Genomic DNA, 12105 nt, shown 5'->3' with positions numbered 1-12105 from the left:
CAATGAATAGGCATGAAAGAAATTTGCATATAATGGAGGCAGTGTATGCAAATCAAATTTATGCAAATTCAATGTGGCTATCCTAGCTTGGCAAGATACTGGGCTGACCTAATAAGGCAATTATATAATTTTAGTTTATAAAATGTTACCGATTAGGAATATTTGATAAAATGGGCCACATTTTGGTGAACTAGGTCTGAATGCATCAGCCAATGAAATTCCAAGCAGACTGAGCGTTCCCTAAGCAAAAGTCCTGTTGGAGGGATTCCGCTTTCACAATCCAGCCTTATGTGGAACCCAGGAGCCATTATCATTAATTTTTTTAACTGTGACAAGAAGTTGTGGGAAAACAGGTCAAAGTGACGGGTTGCTTTGCATTTCAGCTCCATCATGCGGGGCTGTGACAACATGTGCAGTTACTGCATCGTTCCTTTCACCCGTGGCCGGGAGAGGAGTCGCCCCATCGCCTCCATTCTGCAGGAAGTCAGGATGCTTGCAGATCAGGTGACTTGAGCAGCTCTTTGCGCTTCCCTTCCCTACGATGTCTGCTCTTTTTCTTCCTGTGTCCAGCCACCGTAGCGAAGTATCAGTGTTTTCTTTTACTTTTATTTTCTAGATTGAATCAGGTTGGGCAGACTAGATGGACCATTCAGGTCTTTATCTGCCGTCATCTACTATGTCACTATGTTACACTTTATTGCAGGGATCTCAAAGTCCCTCCTTGAGGGCCGCAATCCAGTCGGGTTTTCAGGATTTCCCCAATGAATATGCATTGAAAGCAGTGCATGCACATAGAGCTCATGCATAATTCATTGGGGAAGTCCTGAAAACCCGACTGGATTGCGGCCCTCAAGGAGGGACTTTGAGATCCCTGCTTTATTGTATCAGACGGGGTGGCGTTCTGAGATTCCCCACGTGTGTTTTATAAAATATTTTTGACGGATGTAGCATGATATAATTTGATGAATTAAATATTTGATTAATTTTTATCATCAAAGTTTGCCGGTTTTAAGTGTGAAGTTAGATGCAAAGCATTGATAAAGACAGCTAAGAAAGAATCTGACGAGAAACCTGCCAAAGAGGCAAAAACTCATAACAGTTTCTTTAGGTACATTAGAAGCAGAAAACCAGTGAGGGGATCCGCAGGACCGTTGGATGATCACGGAGCAAAAGGGGCACTCGGGGAGGATAAGGCCATAGCATTTTTAAAGCCTTGAACATCACAGTGGTCACAGGCGCATGTTCCCTTCTGCTGTGATCTTAGACTCTAGAGAATCTTTGAAAATTGAGTTTTCCTCATTAATACTGGGTATCGTTCTCGATTCTTCACTTACATTTAAGGACCAACTAAATTTGCTTATTAAAAAGTGTTTTTTCAGCCTCCGTGCTCGGAGAAGAGTGAGAGCACTTTTTCACCAACAACACTTCTCTGTATTAGAAACATAGAAAAAAGCAGCAGAAAAGGGCTATAGCCCACCAAGTCTGCCCATTCCAAGTATCCCCTCCTCTGAATTTACTCCCTTAAAGATCCCACGTGAGTATCCCATTTTCTCTTAAAACCCGTCACGCTGCTGGCCTTTATCACCTGGAGTGGGAGTCTGTTCCAATGATCCACTACTCTTTCGGTGAAGAAGTACTTCCTGGAGTCGCCATGAAACTTCCCTCCCCTGATCTTCAGCGGATGCCCTCTGGTGGTCGAGGGTCCCATGAGCCAGAAGATATCATCTTCTGACTCGATGCGTCCCGCGATGTACTTATATGTTTCAATCGTATTGGTTCAATCAATTATTTTGTCAAGGCTGGATTACTGCAATTCGCAGTGTATTTGGGTCTGCAGAGACTTCAATTAATACAGATCACTACAGCTAAACTTATTTTCGGTAAGAGTAAATTTGATCACGTAACCCCTCTGCTCAAGGAATTGCATTGGCTCCCAGTGTATCTCAGAATTCAATTTAAATGCATTTGTATTGCATTTAAGATCCTATTTGGCATTTTTGCCACTTTGATTCCTTTAGACTGGAATGTTGATAGATCTCATCTTTCCAGAAGTTCTCAATAAAATTAAAACTTACATTTCCCTCTCTCTGTGGTAAAAACAGAGCCTTTAAGAGATTTAGTCATTCTTTTGCTTTTAAATGAACCGATTTCTGGAATGCTTTACCGCTTACATTACGAAGCTTAGGTTCTTTTGCTTTATTCCGGAAAGTTCTGAAAACTTTTTTTGTTTGCTAAACATTTTGGAAATTAACTATTTCAGTCTACTTTTGCTTGTCAAATTTATGTATTATGTTTTACATTATTGTTAACCGAATCGAGCTCAGTTTAGTTTAATTTGTTCCTCATCAATATTGATTGCACTTTGTGATACTTTGTTCTGTATTAGCATCTCTAATTAGGAGAACAATAACATCCACATATCATATGGCATACAGAGTATATTATTTTTTGAAGTATCACATTCAGGTTTGCATTAGCTTTCTTACTTTTTTTTTTTTTTAATCTCATTATTATTTCTTTAAACAGTGGTAGGTTACTGGGATTAATATTCTTTTTTTTTTTTATTACTTGTTGTAATCTTTAGGGTGTGAAAGAAGTGACTTTACTGGGTCAGAACGTAAACAGCTTCCAGGACACCTCAGAGGCCCAGTTCAGCACAGCAGAGGTCACCCGCTTGAGCCACGGCTTTAACACCATCTACAGAGCCAAGCGAGGGGGGCTGCGCTTCGTCGATCTCCTGGACCAGGTCTCCAGAATCGACCCTGAAATGAGAATTCGCTTCACTTCTCCGCATCCCAAAGATTTTCCGGATGAGGTTAGATATGCACCCTTGAACCTGAAAATCTCAGGGCCAGGTCCTAATGGCGTGGTCAATTTTAAGTAACTGATTCTCGGTCTCTAGATGGGATTTTTCTGATGCTGAAAGTTAGCGAGAAATACAAAATAAAATCTGCCTGCAGCTTCCATTAATTTTTTTTTTTTTTTAAACTTCTTTATTCATTTTTCCATCAATCAACAAGTTTACAATTTTATACAATATATTATACACAATCACTTGTACATTCTTACCCATATATCTTATCAAGTTGTAAAATATCCCACCCCATCCCCTCTCATTTCTATATTTCAATCTTTATCATATTTTAAAAAGCTTCCATTAATTTAACATTTGCCAACTTGAAGGACACTACTGAGACTTTATCATTGGCTTCTCTATTTTGAGAGTCATCTAGAGACAGTTTATTATGAAACTTTATGTATCAACCACTTAGAACCCCCCAAAAAGACAAAAATTTCCACCACCCACACTTGGCAAAAGCCAACAACAAAAGGTGGAAAAACCAAAACCTATTTAAATAATAATGAACATTCACTTATAAAAGTTCCATCATAATGTTTTCTCTTGTAACATTCATAGCAAGGAGGAAAAAAAGACCTCAGATTCCCTCTAGTGCAGGGATCTCAAAGTCCCTCCTTGTGGGCCGCAATCCAGTTGGATTTTCAGGATTTCCCCAATGAATATGCATTGAAAGCAGTTCATGCACATAGATCTCATGCATATTCATTGGGGAAATCCTGAAAACTCGACTGGATTGTGGCCCTCAAGGAGGGACTTTGAGACCCCTGCTCTAGTGGCTGGTGTTAACTTCACATGCCTCTTTAAAGAGTTACGTCAATCATCGGTCAAAGAAACAAAACCTCCTTCACATCAATAATCATCAAAAAGATTTACATAATAGAACAGCATAACTTAACTGAAAGGTCCTGATCCCACCTCGCTTCATCAGGGGATTGAAATTATAAAACCAACAAAAAATTTAATTTGAGAGCTAAATATTTAAAGCTCTTTAAGCTATGTATGGGTAATTGTAACAACGGTGAAACAAGTAGATGGATCAGCTTGTTTTTCAGTGCAAATTAACTCAAGTCGACAAGCAAACACGCATTTCATCATCCACCATCTGCAGTTCTCTCTTTTTTTTTTTTTTTTTCAATTTAATTTCTTTCAGAGTTGAAAATCCCAAGTTCGCAAAGATAAGAAGATCCAAAACGGTAACAAAGCCTTAATTGATTTGTTGCTCAAGTTAGGATAACGTCTGCATAAAAAATAAAACTAAAATTACTTGACGTTAGTTTTCAAGGTCCGATCACGTCAAATGATGCTTGTCTGGGCGGCTGTATCCTTACGCACACAGACGCTCATAGCATACGCAACGTACATGTCATCTACTCTACTGTACACTTATGAAGATAATTTTTTAAAATAAAGTAAAATTCTGGAATCTCTCGAGGCACACCCAGAATATTTGGGGCACACAGTTTGAGAGACACTGATCTAGACAGATAATGACAATCCTAAACCCGTTTGTTTTTTTTTAAATCATCTTTATTCAGTTTCAAAAGAATAGTAACATACAAACATTAGCCAGCAAATACAGCAAGAAGACCACCAGGTCATAAGTAACAATACCAACTAAACCAGCTCATAATGCAAGTGGTCAAGGAGCATCGTACGTTCATAAGCAAGAATGAACCCCCCCCAACCTCTCCTTTCCCCCATCCCCATGCCAGGTGGGTGTACATAAGTAATAAGTCGCATTCTGTAGAGCAAAACAGCAGCACATAAAGCATTCAAGAGTTGACTACGGGCCACCGGTGTTAATGTAGATCAGAAATGTTCCTAAACCCGTTTTTATAAAATGACCTCAGGGTTTACACATGGAGTCATGAAGTCATGCACTTTCACCTGGCCTTCATGTAGGCATGTTTAAGGGCAGAGGTTGGATGGACTGTGGGCAGTGTCATGGGTTACAGTCTCACTTTAACATTTGACTGCTTCAAAGCAGATACAGATGTCTGCGATTTTACCTAGGTGTGATTTTTCTGCTGACTTTCCCTAGTATTTTATAAACGTAGAAACACGATGGTAGATAAAGGCCAAATGGCCCATCCAGTCTTCCCATCTGCAGCATCCACTATCTCCTCCTCTCCCTATTGGCTAAGGCTCTTTATAATAATAATAATAATAATAACTTTATTCTTATATACCGCCACAATCTTGCGACTTCTAGGCGGTTTACAATGAAGAGAAACTGTACAGACAGCGAATTACAGAGTATAGCATTGAACATCTAGTGATAGTAACAGGAGAGTTACAGGGTCTGTGTATTACACGGTTTCACAATGAGTAGCATTATACAGTCGACGATATTCAGAGCATAAGTAGAAGAGAAAGGAGATTGCACTTTGAGTTACAACTTTATTGTAAACCGTTTCTATCCCATGTACTGTCAAATGTATCTTTATTATAAACCGCTTCGAACTTCACGGTATGGCGGTATATAAGAAATAAAATTATTATTATTATCTCCTCTTCCTATAGGCTAAGGCTCTTTACGCCTGCATTGTGAGGTCATAGAACTTTATAGTTATAGAAACATTGTAACATGATGGCAGATAAAGGCCAAATGGCCCATCCAGAGCATCCACTATCTCTTCCTCTCCCTATTGGCTAAGGCTCTTAACATTTGCATCTCCTCTTCCTATAGGCTAAGGCTCTTTACACCTGCATTGTGAGGTCATAGAACTTTATAGTTATAGAAACATTGTAACATGATGGCAGATAAAGGTCAAATGGCCCATCCGCAGCATCCACTATCTCCTCTTCTCCCTATTGGCTAAGGCTTTTAACATTTGCATCTCCTCTTCCTATAGGCTAAGACTCTTTACACCTGCATTGTGAGGTCATAGAACTTTATAGTTATAGAAACATTGTAACATGATGGCAGATAAAGGCCAAATGGCCCATCCAGTCTGTCCATCCACATTAGCCATTATCTCTTTCTTTTTCTGAGAGATCCCACATGCCTATCCCAGGCCCTCTTGAATTCAATGTGGCTTTTACTCTTAGGTGACCTTTAGGAAATTGCATCTGATATGCAAAGTAAAATGTCTATTAGAAGGCAGTAATATGTTGCAATGCAATAAGAGTGTTATCTGATGTTTGATCTTGATAGGTTCTCCAAATAATCCGGGAAAGGCACAACATCTGCAAACAAATCCATCTCCCAGCACAGAGCGGGAGCAGCCGTGTGCTGCAAGCCATGAGACGTGGGTGAGTGCAGTCTTACTTATTTAATTTAACCCCCCTTTTACAAAACCATGCAAGAGGTTCTTAGCGCTGGCCAGCACGCTGAATGTTCTCTACTCCGACAGTCATAGAGTTCGTATGAGCATCGGAGCAGGGCAGAGCACTCAGCTGCCGGATGACACTAAAAACCTCTTGTTAACCTAGTGTCTTTTATATATACAGTGCTCCCCCGCGAATTCGCAGTCGGTGATTTACGGTCCTGGTCATTTGTGATATTTTCCAACCACGAAAGGTCAGCTGGAGCACCAGCGAGTGAAGGAAATCACTCGCAGTATGCTCCGACCACCTCTTCCTGTACTAAAGTCGGTCCTCACCAATCAGGAGCTGCTTTGACACTAGAATCTCGGAGAGAGCGATAACTAGAAGGCCTTGAGCATGCGCAGATGCTCAACGCCCAGCCCAAGCAAGAGGGCGGATCTTCCGGCACCGGCATGTCCTGTGCGTTGGTGTCGGTGCCAGATCAGAAATTCAATACTACAGGTGCGTAAAAGGCACAACAAAAGGAAAAACTTCAATAGCTGAGAACCCCATAGAAAAATCCTAAAAATTAAAAGCAGGAAAAAAATAGCAAAATTAAACAAACCCAACATAAATAAAGCATAAATAAAATTAAAGGGAGATCACATGGTGCCATGATCTTCCCCTTGATTTAGCTATGTATCTTGCTAATTTTCGGTGGCTCATTATCCCTTTCCCACCTGAGTGAGTTGTTGGCTGCGGGGGTCCATGTCTAATCGGCTCTGGACGCTCCCTTAGGCGGTGAGTGAACTAAGCCGATCCCAAAGGAAAGACCGCAATCGACAGCGAGAGGCTGCAGCCAAGATGGCCGATGCAGCTGGGCCAATGAGCCTGATGATGAGCTCTGCGTGGTCCGCTGAGATAATTACAGAGGTCAGCTTTGTGTGGCTGGTGCTGTGAAGTATGAGTGAACTAGTGCTTGAGTGTGTGCTATTTTCTTTGAATGGGGGGAGGTAGGTGCTGTGGATTGATCTCTCGAGAGTGCTGGGGGTTCTATTTTTGGTGGGTGTATGGATTGGGGTTGGGTGGGGGAGAGAGTTGGGAGTTGGTTTGTGCATGTGGAGGGTGGGGTGTTTGTTAGTACAGTGTCAGGGTTTGCTGGTGTTATGCGGGGTTCTTGGAGGCACAGAATGGCTGAATGTATATAGGGGGTGGAGTGATCTAGGGGGTTTGATGAAGGCTGGGCGCCAGCTCCCATTTCAGCTGAGATATGTGGTTCAGGCTAGCAAAAATCTTTTTCTGGTTTCTGCTGGCTGATTTAAAGATTGGTTCTTGGAATGTGACCGGGATTCACTCCCCGGTCCGCCGCTCGAAGATTTTGCAAGTTTCATATTGCGGGTATACAGGAAACTCACCTCAAGGATGCTGAACATCAGAAATTGCAATGCCAGTGGTTGGTGAGATTATTTATGCTCACTAATATAAAGGAGTTAATTAGTAATTCCTTGTGTTAAACAATCTATTTTATGAAAATACTCCACAAGTTAGAGAAACAATATAAATATTAGAAGCATCAAATGCTGTATAATAATAATAAATATTAATTAGTGTAAGTGAAGTTGTCAATCACCAACCGATCCGTGCATAAAGTACTAATAAAAGTACAAGCACTGGTTGTGCAACAGGGACCATCATTGCACTCTCAATCCCTAGACCAGGGGTCCCCAAAGTCCCTCCTTGCGGGCCGCAATCCAGTCGGGTTTTCAGGATTTCCCCAATGAATATGCATTGAAAGCAGTGTATGCAAATAGATCTCATGCATATTCATTGGGGAAATCCTGAAAACCCGACTGGATTGCGGCCCTCGAGGAGGGACTTTGACACCCCTGACCTAGAAGGTCTCTTCAGTTCTAGCATGATCTCTTTTGACTGTCCCTTTGTGTGTGTCTAGCTCAAGGGTGGGCAACTCCAGTCCTCGAGGGCCGGAATCCAGTCGGGTTTTCAGGATTTTCCCAATGAATATGCATTGAGAGCAGTGCGTGCACATAGATCTCATGCATATTCATTGGGGAAATCCTGAAAACCCGACTGGATTCCGGCCCTCGAGGAGGGACTTTGACACCCCTGACCTAGAAGGTCTCTTCAGTTCTAGCATGATCTCTTTTGACTGTCCCTTTGTGTGTGTCTAGCTCAAGGGTGGGCAACTCCAGTCCTCGAGGGCCGGAATCCAGTCGGGTTTTCGGGATTTCCCCAATGAATATGCATTGAAAGCAGTGCGTGCACATAGATCTCATGCATATTCATTGGGGAAATCCTGAAAACCCGACTGGATTGCGGCCCTCGAGGAGGGACTTTGACACCCCTGACCTAGAAGGTCTCTTCAGTTCTAGCATGATCTCTTTTGACTGTCCCTTTGTGTGTGTCTAGCTCAAGGGTGGGCAATTCCGGTCCTCGAGGGCCGGAATCCAGTCTGGTTTTCAGGATTTCCCCAATGAATATGCATTGAAAGCAGTGCGTGCACATAGATCTCATGCATATTCATTGGGGAAATCCTGAAAACCAGACTGGATTCCGGCCCTCAAAGAGGGACTTTGGGGACCCCTGCCCTAGACCTTCCTTAATCAATATAAATCAACAAAAAGATTATTTATGCATCTGGGACCTCTCGTAGTGCGGGAGTAGCCATTTTGACTAGCAAGGCTTTACCGGTCTCAGAGTGGGATCCACAAGGGCGGTTTGTTTTAGCACGCCTTAATATTCAGGGTTTTTTTTCAAGCTACTCAGTGCCGTCTAGCACGCCTCAAAAGAACTTCCCATTGGTTCGCAATTCGAACTGTCCTGGAACTTTTCGAACAGACCTCACATTTTCAGTTAACCTCTTTGATCCATTGCTGTTCATCGCACTACGTTCTGTGAATCACGGCTGCCTTTCTTGTGTTTACTTACATAATGCATCTATCGATTGAACCTTTTGATTCCATCGTTGTGGTCTGCCGATCGTATTTGTCAGCCATGCTTTTGGTTTTCATTATAGATACACAAGAGAGGCTTATATGGAGTTGGCTCACCACATTCAGGAGTCCATTCCAGGTAACATCTCTTCCTGTCAATAAGCTGTTTATTACCCTGCACATAGGATATGTCAGTTATCCCCACTGCAATTCCTGTGCACTTTAAATTTTTTAGATTTCTTTTCCGCTGCGTACTTTCTCAGATAGAATATTATATTCTCTAATTGAAAGTGTAGCTTGCTGTTATGATACTTGTTTGTTGATTTCCTGTATAGAGATGAGTCCCGTTAAGCAGTAGTCCCTTTACATAATAAGGCCCAGATTCTGTAAAAATATGCCTAAAGTTAGCCATCTTGATCAGCGCACCTAGCCAATTTTTCAAGAGGTTTTCTAGCACTGGCTGGCGAGCTGAATGCGGTGCTCCGACGCTCTATGGAATTCTATGACTGTTGGAGCAACACAGAGCATCCAGTGCGCTGGCCAGCGCTAGCAACCTCTTGCACAGTTTTGTAAGGGGAGGGGGGAATTATTTAAAAAATTTAGCCCCTCTTTTGCTAAGCTGTGGTAGTGTTTTCTACACTAAATACTCTGACGCTCATAGCAATTCTGTTAGAGCGGAGACAAACATAAAAGCTTTCAAAACGCATTTTTTTTCCTACAAGCTTTTGGGGCAGATTCTCTAAAATTAAGAACATAAGAGTTGCCTCCGCTGGGTCAGACCAGAGGTCCATCGCGCCCAGCAGTCCACACCTGCAGCGGCCCATCAGGTCCACGACCTGTTAAGTGGTTCCTTCCTTTTCCTATAACCTATCTCTAAATCTATCTGTACCCTTTAATTCTATCTGTACCTCTGTACCCCTCAATCCCTTTATCCTTCAGGAATTTATCTAAACTAGGGGTAGGGAACTCTGGTCCTCGAGAACCGTATTCCAGTCGGGTTTTCAGGATTTCCCCAATGAATATGCATGAGATCTATTTGCATGCAACCGCTTTCATTGTATGCTAATAGATCTCATGCATATTCATTGGGGAAATCCTGAAAACCCGACTGGATTCCAGCCTTCGAGGACCGGAGTTGCCCACCCTTGATCTAGTCACTTGACTCCTTATTCACCTAAGACAGGGGGGTCAAAGTCCCTCTTCGAGGGCTGTAATCCAGTCGGGTTTTCAGGATTTCCCCAATGAATATGCATGAGATCTATTTGCATGCACTGCTTTCGTTGTATGCTAATAGATCTCATGCATATTTACTGGGGGAATCCCGAAAACCCGACTGGATTCCAGCCCTCGAGGACCGGAGTTGCCCACCCTTGATCTAGTAGTCACTTGACTCCTTATTCACCTAAGACAGGGGGGTCAAAGTCCCTCTTCGAGGGCCGCAATCCAGTCGGGTTTTCAGGATTTCCCCAATGAATATGCATGAGATCTATTAGCATACAATGAAAGCAGTGCATGCAAATAGATCTCATGCATATTCATTGGGGAAATCCTGAAAACCCAACTGGATTGCGGCCCTCGAGGAGGGACTTTGACACCCCTGATCTAATACATAAAGTGGCACAGCATAACGCTTTCTATTCCTCCACTGCCATCCTTCCCTTGTTTTTGCAACTGGGCTGTTCTCTAACAGTTGTGCAATTATGCGACAGGCGTCAGCCTCAGTAGTGATTTCATTGCTGGGTTCTGTGGCGAGACAGAGGAGGATCACCAGCAGACCGTGTCATTGATCCAGGAAGTTCCCTTTACCATGGCTTTCTTATTCGCTTACAGTATGAGGAAGGTGAGTTCTGGATTAGAATGAAAAGTGGCAAAGGATTCCTTATCCCTCAGTGTCTGTATTAGTTCTTCTTTATTTTGTTCTCTGATTTGCATAAGATGGTACCTTACTTCTGAATTTCTCCTTTTGGACCTAGAGAGAGAGGCTTCTGGGTAGCATGCCTGTCTTCTCCGGTATTGGGGTAACAATAACATAATAGATGGCCTTCTCTCTTCTGAACGATTAGTTTTCAGAGTATAATACACAGTGGATTGCTGTTTGTTTGTTTTTTTCTTTTGTGCCCTTTATCCTCTTTCTGCATCCTTTTTTGCTTTTTTTAATCATCACACCTGCTTTCATATAATTTATGTGTCATCCACAATGCATCGGTATTGTAATGTAGTTTGCCATTTTGTTCTGGACTGGTCTGGTTGGCCTCAAAGAAATAAAATTAGCAAGAAAGATCAAATTTTTCCAAAATAGATGTTTATTGAATTAACACTGGAAAAACATTACTCCCCTTACTACTGTCACCTCTCCGCTACCTTTAGCCTTTCTATGCTAAACGCTCATAAGTAATACATATCATAACAATATGCAATCTCTCTTAATTCACATCTCTCTGGTTAGGATCTTCGGAATCGAGCGCAGTAGTCCGTCATTAATTTTTAAGATACTGCTTAAATCGTCTTCGATCCTTTTCTCTCTTCATATAATACTTTCTAATTATATTTTTAGTTAGATTTTAAAACTTCTAGTCGTAAAAGTTAGGCACTTATCTGCCCCTAGCCGACAGAATTTCAAATCTGAACAGATAAGTGCCTGGAGGGACATAATCGAAAGAAACGTCTAAGTCCGTTTTGGGCCTAAGTCACTAGTCGCCCAAAGTCGGCAGTGTAAAAAGTCCATTCTCAAAAAAATACGTCCAAAATATATTTTTTCAGGAATCGTCTAACTATACGTCCAGCCGTTTGGTTGGCCTGACCACTAAGTCGTCTATCTTTATACCCCATTCTCGTCCCAAAAATTGTCTAAAACGCCTAGAACAAGACCTTTTGAAAGTGGGAGGGGCCAGCAAAGTGACTGTACACCCAGACATGGCAACACAGTAGTGGGGCACCTTACAGGATACTGCTGCGAACTTCACAAAAAGGGTGCCTTATACACATTTTAACACAACTCCTTTATAGGTCATGGTGAGCGCTCCCAAACACCCCCAAACCTACTAG

At 42.1% G+C, this 12105-nt stretch overlaps 1 protein-coding gene across 2 annotated transcripts in view; it reads left to right on the top strand.

Moving 5' to 3' along the window:
• Positions 1-12105, top strand: part of CDK5RAP1 (CDK5 regulatory subunit associated protein 1) — a 43213-nt gene that overhangs the window by 22533 nt on the left and 8575 nt on the right. Inside the window, exons 7-11 of one of the 2 annotated variants that reach the window (XM_033962568.1) lie at positions 384-504; positions 2585-2815; positions 6018-6115; positions 9144-9199; positions 10770-10900. In XM_033962568.1, coding sequence (XP_033818459.1) covers positions 384-504; positions 2585-2815; positions 6018-6115; positions 9144-9199; positions 10770-10900 — 637 coding nt within the window. The remainder of the gene's footprint in view (positions 1-383; positions 505-2584; positions 2816-6017; positions 6116-9143; positions 9200-10769; positions 10901-12105) is intronic. The other variant, XM_033962569.1, reaches the window with a different exon arrangement.

This window comes from Geotrypetes seraphini, chromosome 11 (assembly GCF_902459505.1).
Source record: "Geotrypetes seraphini chromosome 11, aGeoSer1.1, whole genome shotgun sequence".
Classification (NCBI taxonomy): Eukaryota; Metazoa; Chordata; class Amphibia; order Gymnophiona; family Dermophiidae; genus Geotrypetes; species Geotrypetes seraphini.
Note: the sequence above shows the minus strand (reverse complement) of the source record. Positions and strands in the feature narration are given on the sequence as shown.